This window comes from Piliocolobus tephrosceles, chromosome 3, assembly GCF_002776525.5.
Source record: "Piliocolobus tephrosceles isolate RC106 chromosome 3, ASM277652v3, whole genome shotgun sequence".
NCBI classification, from domain to species: domain Eukaryota; kingdom Metazoa; phylum Chordata; class Mammalia; order Primates; family Cercopithecidae; genus Piliocolobus; species Piliocolobus tephrosceles.
Window position 1 is genome coordinate 177,254,418 of NC_045436.1, and position 17,760 is coordinate 177,272,177.

General features: G+C 44.8%; 1 protein-coding gene across 3 annotated transcripts in view; it reads left to right on the top strand.

The window, feature by feature from the left end:
* STK32B (serine/threonine kinase 32B) overlaps positions 1-17,760 on the top strand; it is a 423,693-nt gene that overhangs the window by 358,513 nt on the left and 47,420 nt on the right. For all 3 annotated transcript variants that reach the window (XM_023206694.3, XM_023206695.3, XM_023206696.2), the window contains one exon: positions 11,935-12,038. In XM_023206694.3, coding sequence (XP_023062462.1) covers positions 11,935-12,038 — 104 coding nt within the window. The remainder of the gene's footprint in view (positions 1-11,934; positions 12,039-17,760) is intronic.

The following is a 17,760-nucleotide window of genomic DNA, read 5'->3' on the forward strand; positions in this document are numbered from 1 at the left end:
AAAAGCAGAAGTTTTATATTATGATGTCAGCTGTAAGGTTTTTGCAGTGCTTCATAAGGTGAAGAAGTTCCCTTCTACTTCCAATTTATTCAGTTTTTTTAAATCATAAATGCATGTTGAATTTGGTCACATGACATTTCTAAATCTGTCGAGATAATCCTGTGGTTTCTCTTCTATAGTCTGTTGAAATACTGCTGACTGACTTTGAAATGTTGCACCAGCCTTACCTTCCCAGAAGAAAATCTGTTTGCTCATAACGTATCTTTTACATATAATCCTGCAGTCATTGTACTAATATCTTTTCATAATATTTACAACTAGGTTCTTGAGGAATTTTTGTCTATAGTTCTATTTTCTTGTAACAGCTTGGTGGTTGATATTTAGGCCACTTATATTTAATGTAATTATTGAGATAATTTTATTTACATCTACTATCCTGCCTTTTCTTGTATTTGTTTCATTTGGTCTTGTTCCTCTTTTTCTTCCTTATTTTGTATGAGTTGATCCTTACTTATGATCCACTTTAACTTCTCCATTAGCTTAGTATTTATACCTCTTTAAAAAACAATATACTTCTTCAATTAATCAGAAAACACCTTAAAATCTGTTACAGCATGTGTAATCTTATACCCAAATTCATTATATTCATCCCTTATTACTATAAATATATAATTCATTGAATTTTTGCTTTAAATAGTCAATTATATTTTGTAGTGGTTAAAACTTAAAAAAACTTTACATTTACCTTCTTTTTGCTATGTTCGTATTCTTTCTTTGTGTAGCTTCAATTTTCTAGCAGTTATTATATTCATTCTACCTGGAGGACTTCCTTTAACAATTCTGACTATTAAAATCTACTGGTAATGAATTCTTTCTTTTTTTGGTTTGCTTATATAAGGAAAAGAATCTTTATTTCCTTATATTGTTACAAGATATTTTACCTGGGTACAGAACTCTGGGTTAAGAGGGTGTTTTGTTTTTTTTTTCCCCTTAGTCACTTAAATATTACCACTCCATTGCTTCTGATTTGCAGTGTTACTGACAACAAATCTGCTGTAATTCTTATCCCTGTTCCTCTGTAGGTAATATGCTTTTTTCCTTCAGCTGACTCCAAGATTTTCTCTCTCTCTTTGGTTTTAGATATGATGTACCAAGGCATATTGGATTTTTTTTCTTTTTAATGTTTACTCTGGTTGGTGTTTTCTGAGCTTTTTGGATATGTGGTTTGATTACTCATCATTTTTAGAAAATTCTTGGTCATTATCTCTGCAAATATATATATTTTGACCCATTGTCTCTCTACTCTGTTTCTGGGATTTCAAAACCAGAGGTGAGATCTTTGATATTTTCCCTTACAATATTTGCATGCTCTATTCTCCCTATCCCCCACCACACTTTTGTCTCTTAGTGTTTCACTTCAGGCAATTTATTTTGACCTATCTTCAAGTCTATTGATAAACCTATTGGAAGCATTCTTTATCTCTGGCACTATGTTTTGGCATTCGTTTTTAGCATTTCCATCTGCTTTTATAGTTTTCTATCTTTCTGTTGAAATCCCCGTCTGTTAACGCCTGCTGTCTACCTTTCCACTAGAGCCTTTGAAATGTTTTAAATTCCTTGTTTGTTAGGTCTGACATCTAGTTCATATCTGAGTATGATTTTATTGATTTATTTGTCTCTTCACAATGAGTTTTTGTCTTGTGTCCATTAATTTTTATTAAAATATTTGCATGATATAAAGGAAAATGTTTAGGCCTGGAAATTGACATGTTTCTTTTACTACACAGTTTTTTTTTTTTTTTTTTTTTTTTGGAGGAGGTAGCATTGAGTCAATGTAATTATGAGTTGACCTTGTCTTGAGTTTTGTTGTTCTGTAGTTATTTTCAAAAGATAGCTTTAGAGTTCAGTTTCAGTGTGGTTACCAAAGTGTTGTCCTCGATGTTCCTGTTCCACCTTTGACTTTAGTGTTTCTCTGTGAATCTGTGCCTTACATAGGGTCTCTCTCTAAGCTCCTGTTCCCTAGCAATAGGCTTCTGTTTCTAGTTCCTTGCCACTTGCTGATGTGGCAGGGGGTGGGGAGAGTAAATGTCCTCTGCTGCTTTGGTTCCGCCTGTCTTTGGTAGGCTCTGTGTCAATGGGTCTTGGGGATCTTAGGGATATTTCACACTGATCCTATCTTTCTCCAGCAATAGGAAAACACTAATGGTCTGATCCTGGGATGTTGGCAAGGAAATGAAACTGCATTTGCTAAGGCCCTGAGGCAAAAGAAGCTTGGCCCATGGAACAAAAAGAAAACTAGTGTGACCTGAGCAAAGTCAGCAAGAAAGATAACCCTTGAGAGATGTGTAGGGCCAGATTATGTGTTACCTGTATGCTGCATTATAATTTTTGTTTTTTTATAGCAAGTTTAATGGAAAATTTTAAAGAACATGAATTGTCTTGGATAAATAGAGAATTTGGAATCCTTTAAGAGAGCGGTACTGGATAAACTAACTTTTCTATCATCTCATATGCTATTTAGAAGTTCATCTCAAGTTTCACATATTGACTGTAAAATGCACTGACTCTAATTCTGTGCTTCCAGTTAGAATATCATTTCTCCATGAAAACTTCCAAAAGTCTTTTTTTTTTTTTTTAATTTACTAGTTGAGTCGGACGCATTTCACATGAAGTATCTTTCTGGTACTGGTACATCATTTATTTCTGCCCTTTATCAGAGCTTACCTATTTGCTCATTAGCCAGTTAAGCATTCTTTCCTCTTCTTCTTCCTATGCATACCTGTGAAATGCTAATGGTCAACAGCTGAGCAGTTTCTTGCATACATTAGTGAAATGGGTTTTCTATTGCTAGCAACGTTACTAGCATCTCCCCCAAAAGAAGAATTATCAGACTCATGCAGTGGTTTCATGTTATCTCAAATTAATATTTAAGCAGGTGACACCTGAGTTCATCTGAGTAGCCGAGAGCCAAAGAAATACAAATTACACCCCAAAGGATTAAGAGAGAGGCCAGGCATGCTACTTATCTCTTCTTTCCACAGCTTCTCAGCGCACTTGAATGCAATGAATTATGGCAGAGCTCTTGAATCATTTTGGGGAACATGTACAATATGTGCCTTGATGAGTTGGGCTTCCATTTATGCATTCATTTTATTGTGCATTCAGTAATAATGAATTACTATAACAAAAACTAGCTAACATCTGTTGAGAACTTACTTTGTGTTAACCTCTGAAGTAAATGTGTCACATAAGTTGTCTCATTATGGGGTAAGGGCTATGATTATTCCATTGAATCTGAAACTCAGAGTTAAATGCTTGCCCAGTGACAAACAGCCAGCAAAGGTACCCATTGAGATTCAAAGCCAGGACGCTGTGACTTAAGTTATTTGCCACTATGACACATTAAGCATCTACTTCTAGATCAGCTACGTGCTAATCCTTTGAATCTGGAGCTGACTTAGTCATGTCCCTGCCTTCAGAGAGCTCACCACCCAGTGGGGGAGATGGACATGTATACTATTAATTAAAATAGAGCATGATAAGTGCTGTAAGGAAGAAATGAGCAAAAGTTTAGTGAGAATCTAGGCCATAGATTGATGTATTAGTAATTTGCCAGGAGAGAGGGTAAGATGGGAAACAGGAATAGCAAGGGACTTGATGAAGATCCCATAGTGAAATGTGGTCTGAGTCTCAAAGTATGAATAGGAGTTTATGAGTATGAAAAGCGGGCTAAAGTCATTGATGATTCAAAATATAGTATATCCTATTGTTTGAAGCTGGCACAATGGGGGTAACAAGAATAGTGGACAAATATAAGGGTGGCCGGGGCCTGCTTTTAGGAAATTTTTAAACTTTATTCTATAGTAAATAGGAAAGTTGGAATGATTTTGAGCAAGTAGTTTGAACATGTGAATAATAACAACAATAATACTAGATACCATTTATTGAGCACTTACTCTGTGCTTAATCAACAGATACATAGCCATTTTCTCTTCACAATAAGATTATGTAGCAGACATTGTTATTCCTTCTTACAGGTGAGGAAACTGAAGTACATATAAGAGGTTAAGCAGCTTACCCAAGGTCATTGTGCCAGTAAACATGGGAGCTGAGGTTCAATTGCAGGCCTGAGTAATGACTACGTTTCTAATCCCTCTGTTTCACTGATTCTACTACTTAGAAGTCTCTCAGGGGCAGGTGGAGTTGGGATTGAAGAGCCCCGGGCTGGAGACAAGCAAGTGGTTGAGGGAGCAACAATGAGACCAGACACAGATGGAAAAGGACCAGAGTGGGGGAGAGACAGGAGGGTAGAGAGGAAGTATCCGGAAGGGAAAAATGGTAAGTCTTGGTGACCAATCTAATTATCAAACACAAAGGCTGAAAGAGTCCTAGAGTCCAAGTTGATGCCCAGGTTTCTGACTGTGCAGCTGAAAAGACCCTTGTGGCTGAGATTGAGAAATCAGAAGGGGCAGTTTGAAAGCTTAGTTCAGACAGGTTGAGTTGTGCCCATGGGACTGTAGGTGGAAGTGTCCAGTGGGTGTTGGCTACCCAGATCTGGCCATCCTGCCAGCCAGGATGTGCAAGCTGGAGACATGGTCTTGCCTTGAAGAAAGTATCAATGGGTAGGAGACTTGGGTTCTAGTCCTGGCTGGGGCAGAAGTCATTTAACTCCTCCATTCGGCCTTGGCCTCCGTGTCCATAACATTTAAGGAAGGAAGGAAATTACCTTGAAGGCCCTGTCTAAGCCAAAATTTAGTAATTCTGTGTTCCCAGTCAAGAAGAGAGCAAACACCTGTGGAAACAGATCCTGGAAGGCTGTCAGCTCACAGGCTAGATGTTGAATAGCATTTCACACTCCACTGCAGATATGAAAACCTTCAGCAGTATTCACAGAGCTCACTGCAGCAGGCTAATAATTATACTTTAGGAGGTGATTGTATGCTTTTCGTATTTTTAGTCTGATGAGGAGGTAAACTCTGTGTGGTTAGTGAGGGGGCAAATTCCACCACACGCGCATCTACATTTCTGAGAGAAAGAAAGGTGATCTCTCATTTCACGCCCCATGTTCCTGCTTTTCTGGAAGGCCCATTATATGATGCCCTAATGCTCCTTGGCATCAAAACTCACTTTTCATTTCAAACTTTCATTGGCAGAATTGCCTCAACCACTGGTAGAGATGGTTAGCAGGAGATGAGGCTGATCTTTCCAGGCCATTGCAGGGCAGCCAGAGTTCCCTGGTGCCCAGTGTCCGCCCAGAGTATTTTGGACTCACAAGAATCCATAGAGCATGCACCATGCACCCCATGCAGTGAAAGCTAGTGGGCAAGAAAGCATCCACTGTCAGGGAATGTGAATCAAGATCCAGTTTCAAGAGGATTTTAAATCACTTTTATTATTAGCAAAACCACATTTATTATCCTTCTTTTATCTGCTAATTCAATTGGAACCAAAACGAATAGATGACTAATTCAGTTGCAACCAAAATTAAGAATGTTTATGAACATCAGGACATTTTGGAATATAAAGCATAGAGAGTATATGCTATATGTGTACACGTACATGGATAGATATGATTTTTATATTCAGCATGTTTATAAAGGTGGCATAATTGCTGGAAAATGTATGGTCTTTGAAGGAGACAGAACTAGGTTGTCATCATTCTGGTTGATCTTGGGAAGTGGAACTGGGTTCAAATAAGCCTCGGTAGCTGTGTCACCTCAGGTGTGGTACCTACTGCCTCCAAGCCTTCGCTTCCCGAAATGGAGGTAGTACCGACCTGACAAGGTCCTTGGGAGATAAAATGAGATAACGCATAGACATTCAGCACATAGACCCTAGCCTCTAGAAGTGCTCTCCGACGTTAGCTTTTCCAAGACATGAATAGCATATGTAAAGAATTAAGAAGAGCTTCAGGCACGTAGGAGGCTCAATAAATTGCCACATTGATATTACAACTATTGGCATTGTCAGTAAAGCCACTATTCATAGTAATAGTGGAACAGCTGTGTTGAGCCCTGGGCTTAAAGTCATAAGACTGACATTCCGGTGTGGGCTCCTTCACTCATTATCTCCATGACCCTGAACATACCCCCTAATCTCTGTGGGCCTTGGTTTCTTCATCCGTGGCCTATGCTTCAAGGATGGGAAGACTGACATGTGAAGGAACCTGTTCCCCACAAAGCCCTGCACAAATGTTATGGACATGATGGCAGTTACAGTTGGCGTTTCCAATGGCTGATAAATAGATTCAGGGTTGGCCATTCCCCTTACCAAAGCATTGGAAGAAGTTTTAGTAGTTGTTGTTGTTGTTGTTGTTGTTGTTGTTGTTGTTGTTGTTGTTGTTTCATGGAAGACCTTGGGGAATTTTATTCATCCATAATCTCAGGGTTGGCCATTCTCCTTACCAAAGCATTGGAAGAAGTTTTAGTTGTCGTCGTCGTTGTTGTTGTTGTTGTTTCATGGAAGGCCTTGGGGAATTTTATTCATCCATAATCCAAGCAGGTGTAACTAGGCCTTGGACACTGGACAACCTTTCTGGGCATAGCCACACCCTCCCCCGATTATCTGCTTGGTTCGTTGTTTGCTGCCCCCTAGAGCTGCCTTTATCACACAGGTGCCCCGGAGGGTCCTCAGTCCCAGCCTTTTCTGTGTCGTCCCAGAGCAACTGGCTCCTTCCTCTGCAAGAACCCTGAGCAGCAGCCCAAAGCCTATGTTGTTGTGCAGATGAATCAGTACTCTTAAAACAAGACTTTGCACAGAGCAGATGCTCCTTAAGCATTAACTCTTTTAATTAGCAGGATGTAAAGATCTTAGACAGTGCTTGGCACACAACAAGGGCAATAGAAGTGTTTGCTATTTTTATTATGATCGTTTATTTATTTAGTCAGTCAACAAATTTTTCCTTTGTATCTTCTTGGTACCAGGCAAGGGATGAGGCACCAGAGAGAACAAGACAGTCTCTGCCCTCGAGGAGCTTGCAGTCAAGAGAAAAGGGAGACAAATAAACAAAAATGCATGAGGAGATGAAGAGCATGGGGGAAATGAGGAAGCCCCTATCTGGCCTGGGTAGGAGGGAGACGGCAAGGAAGTGATAATAGAGAGACTTATTCTGAGGAGTCCACTGTACCTGTGAAGATCCTTGTCTGACACATGGTAGGTTCCTGGAGGATGTAACCCTAGGGCTGCACCTTCTGTGAGCTGGGAAAGAGTGTCAGGAACAGAGACGGAGAGAGGGTGTTCCAGGAACAGCACTCAGCATGGAGCCAGGGTGGCCATAGGCAAGCGAGGCAGCACAAGATAGCTTGGGGCCTCCATGCTGGGCTGTGGATTTGAACTACCCTCTGGGCCAGACTGGTCCCCAGCCCCTAGTACTTTGTGTTCCACCAAAAATTAAAACTAGGAAAGATTCCAAGATCAAGTCAAATACATTTCCAAGCCATGCCTGCTATTGAGTTGGGCCCCTGTGAACATCACCAAAGCACATCAGCACACGAAAGGCTCCGAGGATGATGATAGAACACAACAATATTGATGTCATAATCCCTGTGCCACCAGAATGATGTCATTGGCTGCTCAGAATCCCAGCACTTAGACGCAAGAGAACTATACAGGTTTAGAGCTGGAAGGACATGGAGCCAGTGGCATTGCAAGCAACATAGTTTATGAAACAGCCACCGTGATGGGAAGATCTTTTAGCAGGGAATACCATCATCTGTGACATGTCAGAAAACTGACTCCCCGGTCAGCAGTGAGAAGGACAGATTGGAGGAGTCTCGGGGGTCGGAGGACCAGCTTGGAAGCTATGCTGGTCCTAGGGGACTAGAAGGGAAAGCAAGCATCGGGACATGAGCAGCATGTGAGCAAAGGCGAGGAAGGGAGGGTACACACGCGATTAGGAGGTAGAATCATGCAGACTTGGCGAGGAAGGGAGGGTACACGTGCGATTAGGAGGGAGAATCATGCAGACTTGGCGAGGAAGGGAGGGTACACACGCGATTAGGAGGGAGAAGCATGCAGACTTGGCAGCTGAGTATTACTGTGACAGTCATGGGAATTCCCTGAACCTCGGAGTCAGGACCAAGAATTCTAGACCTGACTTCAGAGGCACTACTGGGTGGTTGAGGCAAGCTCCTCTTCCTCCTCGGGCCCAGTGTCCGATTCTAACAAGGACGTGTGTGAACACGATGAGTTTCAAGGGACCCTTCGGCCCTCCGATGCTGACATCTCGAGATGCTGTGAGCTGTTTCCACCTCTGATGCAGACATCAGTGAGCCAGACAAGCCCTATGGCATCAGGGTGAAAGAGCCAGTCCACACATTTGTCAAGTGCCTTCTGTATACTGGGCTAAGCACCAGGCCCTGGGAGGGAAGGAAGGAGGGTGGAAGGGTGTACCAGGGCACCAATCCCCGGGTAACTCAATTACTTCTGTCAATTACCCAGAACAGGGGAAAGGACTTTGAAGTCAGAAAACCAAGAGGTGCTAATCCCAGCTCTGCTATGCTAGCTGGGTGACCTTGGCAAGTTCCTTACCCCTTGTGTTCATTTCTTGTGGCTGCGAAACAAATTACTACCGATTGAGTGGCCTGAAACAATAGAAGTTCATTTTCCCACAGTTGTGGAGGCTGAAAGTCCAATATCAAGGGGCCAGCAGGGCCATGTGCCCCTCGGAAGACCCCACGGGAGGATCCTTCTGCCTCTTTCAGCTTCCAGCAGCTCCAGGCCTTCCTTGGCTTGTGGCTGCATCGCTCCAATACACATGGCCGTCTTCTCTGTGTCTCAGATCTTTCCTTTCTCTTATAAAGACATCAGTCGTTGGAGTTAAGGCCCAATCTAAATCCAGGATGATTTTATCTTGAGATACTTGATTACATTTACAAAGACCTTATTTTCAAATATGGCCCTATTCACAGGTCCCAGGAGTTAGGACTTGAACATAGCTTTTAGTGGGCAATGATTCGGCCCACTACACCTCCAAATGCCTCTGCTGCCTCATCAGAAAAATAAAGATCATCGTAGCGTTTATCCTGTTGGGTGGCTGGGGGAGAATTAAAGAGGTAATATACATATAATCCTTAACATGGCACCTGGTAAATCACGGTTGCTGTTGTTCAGATATGTGGCTCACACCTGTCCTTCCAGCTCTAAACCTGTGTAGTTCTCTCATATCTAAATGCTGGGATTCTGAGCAGCCAGTGACATCATTCTGGTGGCACAGGGATTATGACATCAATGTTGTGTTCTAACATCAGCTCCAAGTGTGTGTGTGGGACGGGGGGAGGGAATGTCACCCTGTCTAGGACTGCAGACATTTGTCACTTGACTGGTCATGACAGCCAGGACAGGATCACTCTGCTGCTGCTTCTATCCTGAGTTCTGAACGGACTTGGGGCTGCCAGGCGTGACAAGGATTGATGGGGAACACTTTGACACACACAGCCATTCTGCACCGCTGGGTGCACCCTGCGCTATTGGAGCTTGTGGGCTGGGCCAGCAGCGGTCAAGGCCCTGGGAACGCACAGACAAGCATGACGGGACTCCTTCTCTCTCGAGCCCTCAGGACTGAGAAGAGGAACAGGCACACACAGCGGTGCAGGGAGGGAAGTGCCTGTAGGCTCAAGCACAGCTTCGGGCTCAGTGGTAGGATCCAGGTGGGATTCGGAATAACACAGCACAGTGCCCAGCATGTACTAGGAAACCGTTAAATATTCACTCATCCAATGCTTAATGAACAAGTGTGATCACTGACTTTGGAGACAGGATCATCTATCACCGATAGGAAGAGGCAGACAAAAAGATGCTGAAAATACAAAACACACAGAATTTGGAGACTGATCGTTCATGAGGCAGAGGAGGATGGCATTTAGGAGGGTTCCCAGATTTCCGGTTTGGGTAACTATGGACGATGGGGAGGCATGGCAGAGGAAGCGGAGGTTGGAGTGATGATTCGACTGTTAGTAATGCCTGATGTTCATGGAGCACTCACTACGGGCCAGGCATCCTGCTCAACTCTTGGTATAGATTATCTTATTTAATCTACTTAATCCTCACAACAGCCCAATGAATAAACCATTATTATTATCTACATTCTACACAACTGAGGCAAAGAGAAGGTACGTAGCTTGTTACTAACAAGTAACTCCAGCAGCGCCAGCAGTCTTCCTGTTTCCCAGGGCACGATGTCAGTTCCTTTTTAAGGGGCAAATAATCTGAGGGGCATGTTCTCGAATTCCCAGTTGCACCATTCTACCATGTGGCACTAAGTATGTAGTTTGTACCGAACGAAATGTTGAGACGAGTCTTACTTCAAACAGGAATTCAGCAGACCTGTAACGTGTGCATCTCAGCTTTGCATTTCCTGACTGTGTGACCTCTTCATACTGCTGGCCCTCTCTGAACCTCCCCTTAAAACATGTCCCCAGAGGCTGTTGTGAAGAGAAAAGGAGAGCCCATGGGTGAAAGTGCACTTAGAAAATGTGAACCAAATGGAGAGTATCACCAGGGGGCAGCTAGAAAGTGACTGCTGGTCAGATTCAAGTGTGAAGCTGCCCAGCCAGCACCCCCAGGTCAACTCATCCTGGATCTTCTTTCCATGGCGAGTGAATGCCCATCTAGAAACTGAGTTGAGACAGCTTTCATCACAACAGGTTGTGGCTCCCCGGGGCAGATTTCAGCTGCTCTGACAACTGTAAAATGGAATTATGCCTGCAAATTAATTTACTAGAAATTGTCAACATTTCACAAAATGTTCCTGGAAGCCCACATAGACAGTTAGACCCTACAGTGCACTCCTGGCCTAGTGAGGTGGGGGTGAGGCACTGAGATCAACCCACCACTCAGCCCCTTGGAGAGTGATCAGGCACAAGGACCCCGGGACAGATGCAGTCCCCTGAAGAATAAGGGTCCACCACTCTTGGGCCTCCATCGCCTTCACTGTATTTTTTCTATTGAGGTGAAATTCACATAAGATAAAATTAGCTATTTTAAAGTGAAAGCCTCAGTAGCATTTGGTACATTCACAGTGTTATATGACCACCACCTCTTGCTTGTTCCAACCCATGTGTTTTCACCCCCGAAGGAAAAGCGGTACCCACGAAGCAGGTGCTCCCACCTTCCCCTCACCACCCACAGCCCCCAGCAACCTCCAATCTGCTTTCTGTCTTGCGGATTTACTCGCTGTGGGTATTTCATGTTAGAGGCCACCTATGCTAAAACAGAGTTGTCCCTGAGATAGGCCCCAGGCACAGAGAGCTCTGAGTGTTCATTTATCAAGGTTTTCAGCCCCTTGGGGGCTCTGTTCCTCTTCTTCAGTCTGGGTTTACCCCACCAGTTCTCCCAGTGAACATGCTCCACCAGTCCCCCCCTCCAGGGACATGTCTTCACTTTTGCCAAGTGGATGGCCCTTCCATGCCCCCTCAGGGCGTCCCATCTGCATTCCACCAGAGCCTCCGGTGATGCCTGTAACTTGCTCTCAGGCAGCTCATGGCTTACTGAGGGTGTAAACCATGTGGCATAGTGAAAAAAGTACAGGTTTTCCTGTCCAAAAAAGCTAGATTTCTGGCTGGATGCGGTGGCTCACGCCTGTAATCCCAGCACTTTGGGAGGCTAAGGTGGGCGGATCACCTGAGGTCAAGAGTTCGAGACCAGCCTGGCCAACATGGTGAAACCTCATCCCTACTAAAAAATCTCAGAATTAGCCAGGCATGGTGGCAGGTGCCCGTAGTCTCAGCTACTCGGGAGGCTGAGGAAGGAGAATCACTTGAACTCGGGAGGTAGAGGTTGCAGTGAGCTGAGATCGCGCCACTGCATTCCAGCCTGGGTGGCAGAGTGAAACTCTGTCTCCAAAGAAGCTCGATTTCTCTCTTTGTCCCCTCTCTAAGGGGTGGTGGCCATAAACTGGGATACACAATGATGTTCTGTTTGTCCTCTCGTTGACAGCCCCAGAAGTATTCCAGGTGTACATGGACGGAGGCCCCGGATACTCGTACCCCGTCGACTGGTGGTCCCTGGGCGTCACAGCCTATGAGCTGCTGCGGGGCTGGGTAAGACAGGCGCCTGTGCGGTGCACACGAGGGGCTGTGCAGTGGGGGCTCAAGTTGTTCCTGGGCAGGCAGAGTCGACAGGGCACGCGGTGCAGGAAGGAGAACTGGTGGAAGAGTCACTGCCCCCAGGTTTCAGTCCTGATGCCTGTGTGCCGCCTATGAACGCCCTGAGCTTCTGGTCCAACCCCCTCATTGTACAGATGGGAAAGAGGCATCCAGACGGGGAGGATCTTACACAAAGACCCACAGCGGATCAGTGACAGGTCAAACGTCAAAGCGCCTTGGCCTCGTGGTTTCAAACACTGTCCTCTTTGAACTCACAACACAAGGTCTCCATGTCTGATTTTCTAGCTGATTGGAAAATCTTGAAGGGTGAAGACTATGCTTCTTTTTTCTCTTTGTTTTACATCTTCACTGAATATGTAACTCAGTGTCCTATAAAAATGGGACATTCAATATGTATTTGTATTTTATTGCATTTAAATTTACTAGCTGAAGATGATGAATGGGACTATTTGGCAGCTGTAATAGCACATACTTTTATTTGAGCAGAAAGTATTATGTCTAGGCTGGACGCAGTGGCTCAGCACTGTAATCCCAGCACTTTGGGAGGCTGAGGTGGGAGGATTGCTTGAGCCCAGGAATTTGAGACCAGCCTGGCAAATGTAGGGAGATTCCATCTCTACAAATAATAATAATTTTAAAAAAAATAACTGAGCATGGTGGCACTCGCCTGTAGTCTCAGCTACTTGGGAGGCTGAGGCAGGACGATCACCTGAGCCTGGGAGGTCAAGGTTGCAGTGAGCCATGATGGCACTACTGCACACTAACCTTGGTGACAGAATGAGGCCCTGTCTCAAAAAAAGAAAGTATTTTGACTAAAATTAATTTTGAGGTGTTATTTCTTTGCACAAGTATCATTTGAAAAGGATGTCACTTCACCATGTCTCAGGACCATGGTTTACTCATTGGTACAATGGGAATAAGAATATCCTTTCTGTCTGTTTAGCGGAGCTGGAGTTTTAGGATTCTTGGGTTCCTGGACTGTGGGAGACATGGTTTGCCTGAGACTCGTCTCCATAGCGCCAGTGCCCAGCACAGAGCTGACAGAGGCAAAGAGCCAGATTCTCCCACTGACTCAGTTTTAATGTTGTTTCAGTCATTTGCATACATGCATATTCATGCACATAGAAGGTTCCTCCCTTGAGGGCATGGTGGTCTTATTCATTGTGGGTGTCCCATTGCGTGGTTATAATGGGTGTTGAATGAATGTTTGTTGAATGAGTGAATGAATGAATGAATGAGTGATGAGAGCAGTTTGTACACCATGAGCACTGTGAGTGCAAGTAAGGATTATTTATCACCCTGTAGTCCGGCAACAATTTTCTGCTCTTGATCTCAATTATTTCCCCTAAATTCCTCAAAAACATAATTACTATACATTGCATTCTTAGAATACAAAGAAAATATGAGCTTGTTCACTGAATGAAAAGAATTAATGTCCCACAGGTTTACCTGTGAGCTGCTGCGGGGCTGTGTAAGACGGGTGCATGTGTGGTTCCTGCTTAGTTCATTTCTTGTCAGCTGTTTCCTTTGATAAATATGCTCGGAGGAATATGAGGGTGGAACCAGAGCACACAGGCATCCGCCAGAGGCTGTTAATCTCATGTAATCAATCACAGCAATGACCTTGGCGAGCAGTTGCCCTAAACGTGACTGGCCTCCTGCCAACAGAAAGGATATTCGCAGTCATTCCTCATGGGTCTGTGCAATCAAAGATGATAGCTTGGCAAAAAGCCCCAAGGATGGAGTGGTCCCTGCTGATTCACAAATAAACTATTTTATTTTATTTTTTAATTCTTCTGAGTTTTCTGCTTAAAGATCCAGATGCTCTTTTCAAAGACGATGCTTCTTGGAAGAGGAAGAAGCAAATGATGGGTGATCCAGGCCTTTGGGATGGCGACAAAGTAATGGGATGAAAGAACACCACCTGTTATGTACTACTGTAAATCTTTCTCCCAGATATTCTTAACTGGCTTCTTCTTTGACCCAAAAGACAACAGGTTTATGCAAATAATTTTTTCTGTTTTTCATACTGGAAACAGTTGATTTAGTCAAAAAACTGTGCTGAAAAACACTCATATTTATCCATGGATGATGTAAATTTAGGAGTTACCCCCAACTCTTGCAATTCCTCAGTCATGTCAGTGACAATATCCTTGGGTAGGATCCAGGAAGCTCCTTACGTCCAAAAGAGGAAAGAAAGTCACAGTGGCGGCCAGGCGCGGTGGCTCACATCTGTAATCCCAGCACTTTGGGAGGCCGAGGAGGGCGATCACCTGAGGTCGGAGTTCACGACTAGTCTTGTCAAGATGGTGAAACCCCGCCTCTACTAAAAATACAAAAAAAAATTAGTCTGGCATGGTGGCGGGTGCCTGTAATTGCAGCTACTTGGGAGGCTGAGGCAGGAGAATCGCTTGAACCCAGGAGGTGGAGGTTGCAGTGAGCCAAGATCACGCCACTGCACTCCAGCCTGGGTGTGACAGAGCAAGACTCTGTCTCAAATAAAAAGGTCATAGTGGGAATTCCCAATATTGTTCTAGGATCTTAAAGTTGGAACGCATTGAAAATAATGGGTGGAAAACTGGTACTATGGCTTGTTGGCCAAGATCCAGGAAAACAGCTGTTTCTCCTCACAAGGAGCCAAGCACTCTTTATGGACAGCAGAGGGGCCAAGTCCCATTGGCAGGTTTGAGACCACAGTGCAGAGCAGGGTTCTCCAACCCCGGGGGCTGGGTACTGGTCTGTGACCTGTTAGGAACTGGCCACACAGCAAAGCGGGGGGTAAAGGTGAATGGCAGGTGAGCCAGGGAAGCTTCATCTGTATTTAGAGCCACACCCCATCACTCACATCACCACCTGAGCTCCACCTCCTGTCAGGTCAGCGGTGGCATTAGACGCTCATAGGAGCACAAACCCTCTTGTGAACTGCACATGCGAGAGATCTAGGGTGCGTGCTCCTTATGAGAATCTACTAGCTGATGATCTGTCACTATCTCCCATCACCCCCAGATGCGACTGCCTAGTTGTAGGAAAACAAGCTCAGGGCTCCCACTGATTCTACATTATGGTGAGCTGTATCATTATTTCATAATATATTATAATAAATAGAAATAAAGCACACAATAAATGTTATGCACTTGGATCATCCTGAAACCATCCCCCCAACCCTAGTCCGTGGAAAACCTGTCTTCCACAAAACCAGTCCCTGGTGCCAAAAACCCTGGGAATCACTGATGCAGAGAACCCTGTGCTTTTGGTTGGAGCTTGTAGGCTGGACAGGAGACATAAGTAGAATCCAACTTCTCTCTGAGCCAAACTAGAATCTTAGCTCTTACCCTGGCAGGCCTGCTGAGGAAAAGAAAAAGGCCCAAGTAGGTGCCACTCATCAGAATTCCTTTTGGTGCCCCAGTCACCCTGGCTCTCTGACTACTGCCTCTCCAGAGAACACTATGGAAAGAGATATGAGGAGATCTCCCTTCCCCTGACCACATCCACAGAGAAGAGATGGACAGATCTTCAGCCAGCCATTGTCCCAACAAACCTCAAAAGTCTCTCTGACACGTGAGCACCCATCTGTTCATTGATTATCCTCAAGATCCAGGGGGCGCCATACTGCCAGAAAGAATCTTTTTCACTCTTGGTCAGCTCTAATGGCTAGAGATTTTTTTCCCTTTACTCAGTCAAAAGCTGCTTCCTTATAATAAAGAAAAATAATCTAGGGGAATCTCACAGGTTCAAACCCTGGCTCTAACCAGGTACCCCATCTGGGATCCTAAGCAAGCCTTTTAAACAGACTGAATATTCAAAATCCTTTTGTGTTAACAAAAAGAAATTAGTAATTATATCTACCCAATAGGATTGCTTTGAGAATTAAAGGATTCGGATTATGTTAATTACCCAGCTCCTTGACGGATGAATGGCTGGCACTCAGGAAACATCCCCCTAGGACTTCTACCCTGGAAGGACCTGCTGGAAAGCCTGTGTCCTTCCCAATTTAGCATCTTTCAAGCACTAGAGGCAGGCATGAGAGCAGAGGCTGGATCACACCTGCTTACTGACCATTAGCAAGTAAGGCCAATGGGCTTCATGAGCAGAGATGGGTTCCCATCCACACTCTGTGCTTCTTGGTGCTGTGATTTGGGCTAAGTCACTTACCTCATCTGATCCCTGACTTCCTCATTTATAAAAGAAGGTTTGTCAGGCCCACCTGCAGGATCAGTGTGAGATTACATGAGAAAATGTGGTCAGGGCATAGGCGGTGTCTGGCACATAGGAGACATGCCGATTATTACGCAAGTAAGTAAATACACACACAGCAATGATTCCACAAGACTGGTGGATGCAGGTGAAGTTCTGCTGACCTAGGTTTAGAGGAGCAGGGGAGAATTTCGGAGGGAGGAGACATTGAAGTTTAGTCACATATGAATGGTTGGAAGGAATAGTGTGAGCTCAGGTAGAGAAGTGGAAGCTAGGGCTGATTCAACAAACATTTTGGCCTACCCACCGGTCAGAAGGATAGTGAGGAGACGTCTGTAAAGGACCTGAGGCCAGCTGGAGGCATTTGGCTTTACTGTGTAGGTAGTGTGGTACTATCCATGGTACCTAAGCAGGGAAGTGACAGCACAGTGGTCATATTATACATAGAACCATATATGTCTGGGTTCAAATCCTGACTTTGCCACCTAGACTCTCAGTGATCTTCAGTGAGCCTGTTTCTTATCTATAAAATGGGGAGAATAGTAGTACATGTACATGTACTAATAGTAGTACATGGCACAGGTTTCTCCACCTTGGCACTATGGACATTTGAGGCCAGATCATTCTTTGTGGTGCGGGGCTGTCCTGTGCATTGTTAGGATGTTCAGCAATATTACTGGCCTCCACCCATCAGATGCCAGCAGAACTCCCCACCCAGTTATGACAACCCAAAATGACTCCAAACATTGCCAAATATCCCCTGGGGGACAGTTGTCCCTGATTGAGAACCACAGCCATAGAACAACCAGCAGGACTAAGTGGGATCCTGCGTGTAAGGCCATTAGCACATTGCATTGCACCCCCATGGAGTGGGCTTTCAAGGACCCCTCGCCCCTTTGACGTCTCCCTAGGACTTCTACCCTGGGAGAACCTGTTGGAAAACCTGCATCCTTCCCACTTCAACACCCTTCAAGCACTAGAGACAGGCACCGAGAGCAGAGGCTGGATCACACCTGCTTGTGGACCATTAGCATGTAAGGCCTGTGGGCTTCATGAGCAGAGATGGGTTCCCATCCACATTCTGTGCTTCTTGGTGCCCACTCCATGGGGACATGAGGACTTTGCCCTCTTTGCTCACTCCCTGACCTGGTGTTACCCTTGCCTTTGACCCCAGTCAGCACTTCTCCTTAGGAATGGGTGGACAGAGAAGGTTGAAGGTACAGAGAGGCCAGCGAGTCGAGGGAGGGTACCCAGAGCTCCCCCTAGAGGTGAGAGTGCAGCACTGAGTACCGATGGATGTGCAAGGGGTGGGTGGGCTGAACCTGGAGAAACAGGACCATGTAACCTCACCAAGGAGGCCAGTAGAACACTGTGCCAGGAGTCACAAGCCCGGGAGGTAATGGAGTCTGTGATCTCAATTCAAAGGAGGAAGGACTATTTGCGAATTTTTCAGTGTTTTCAA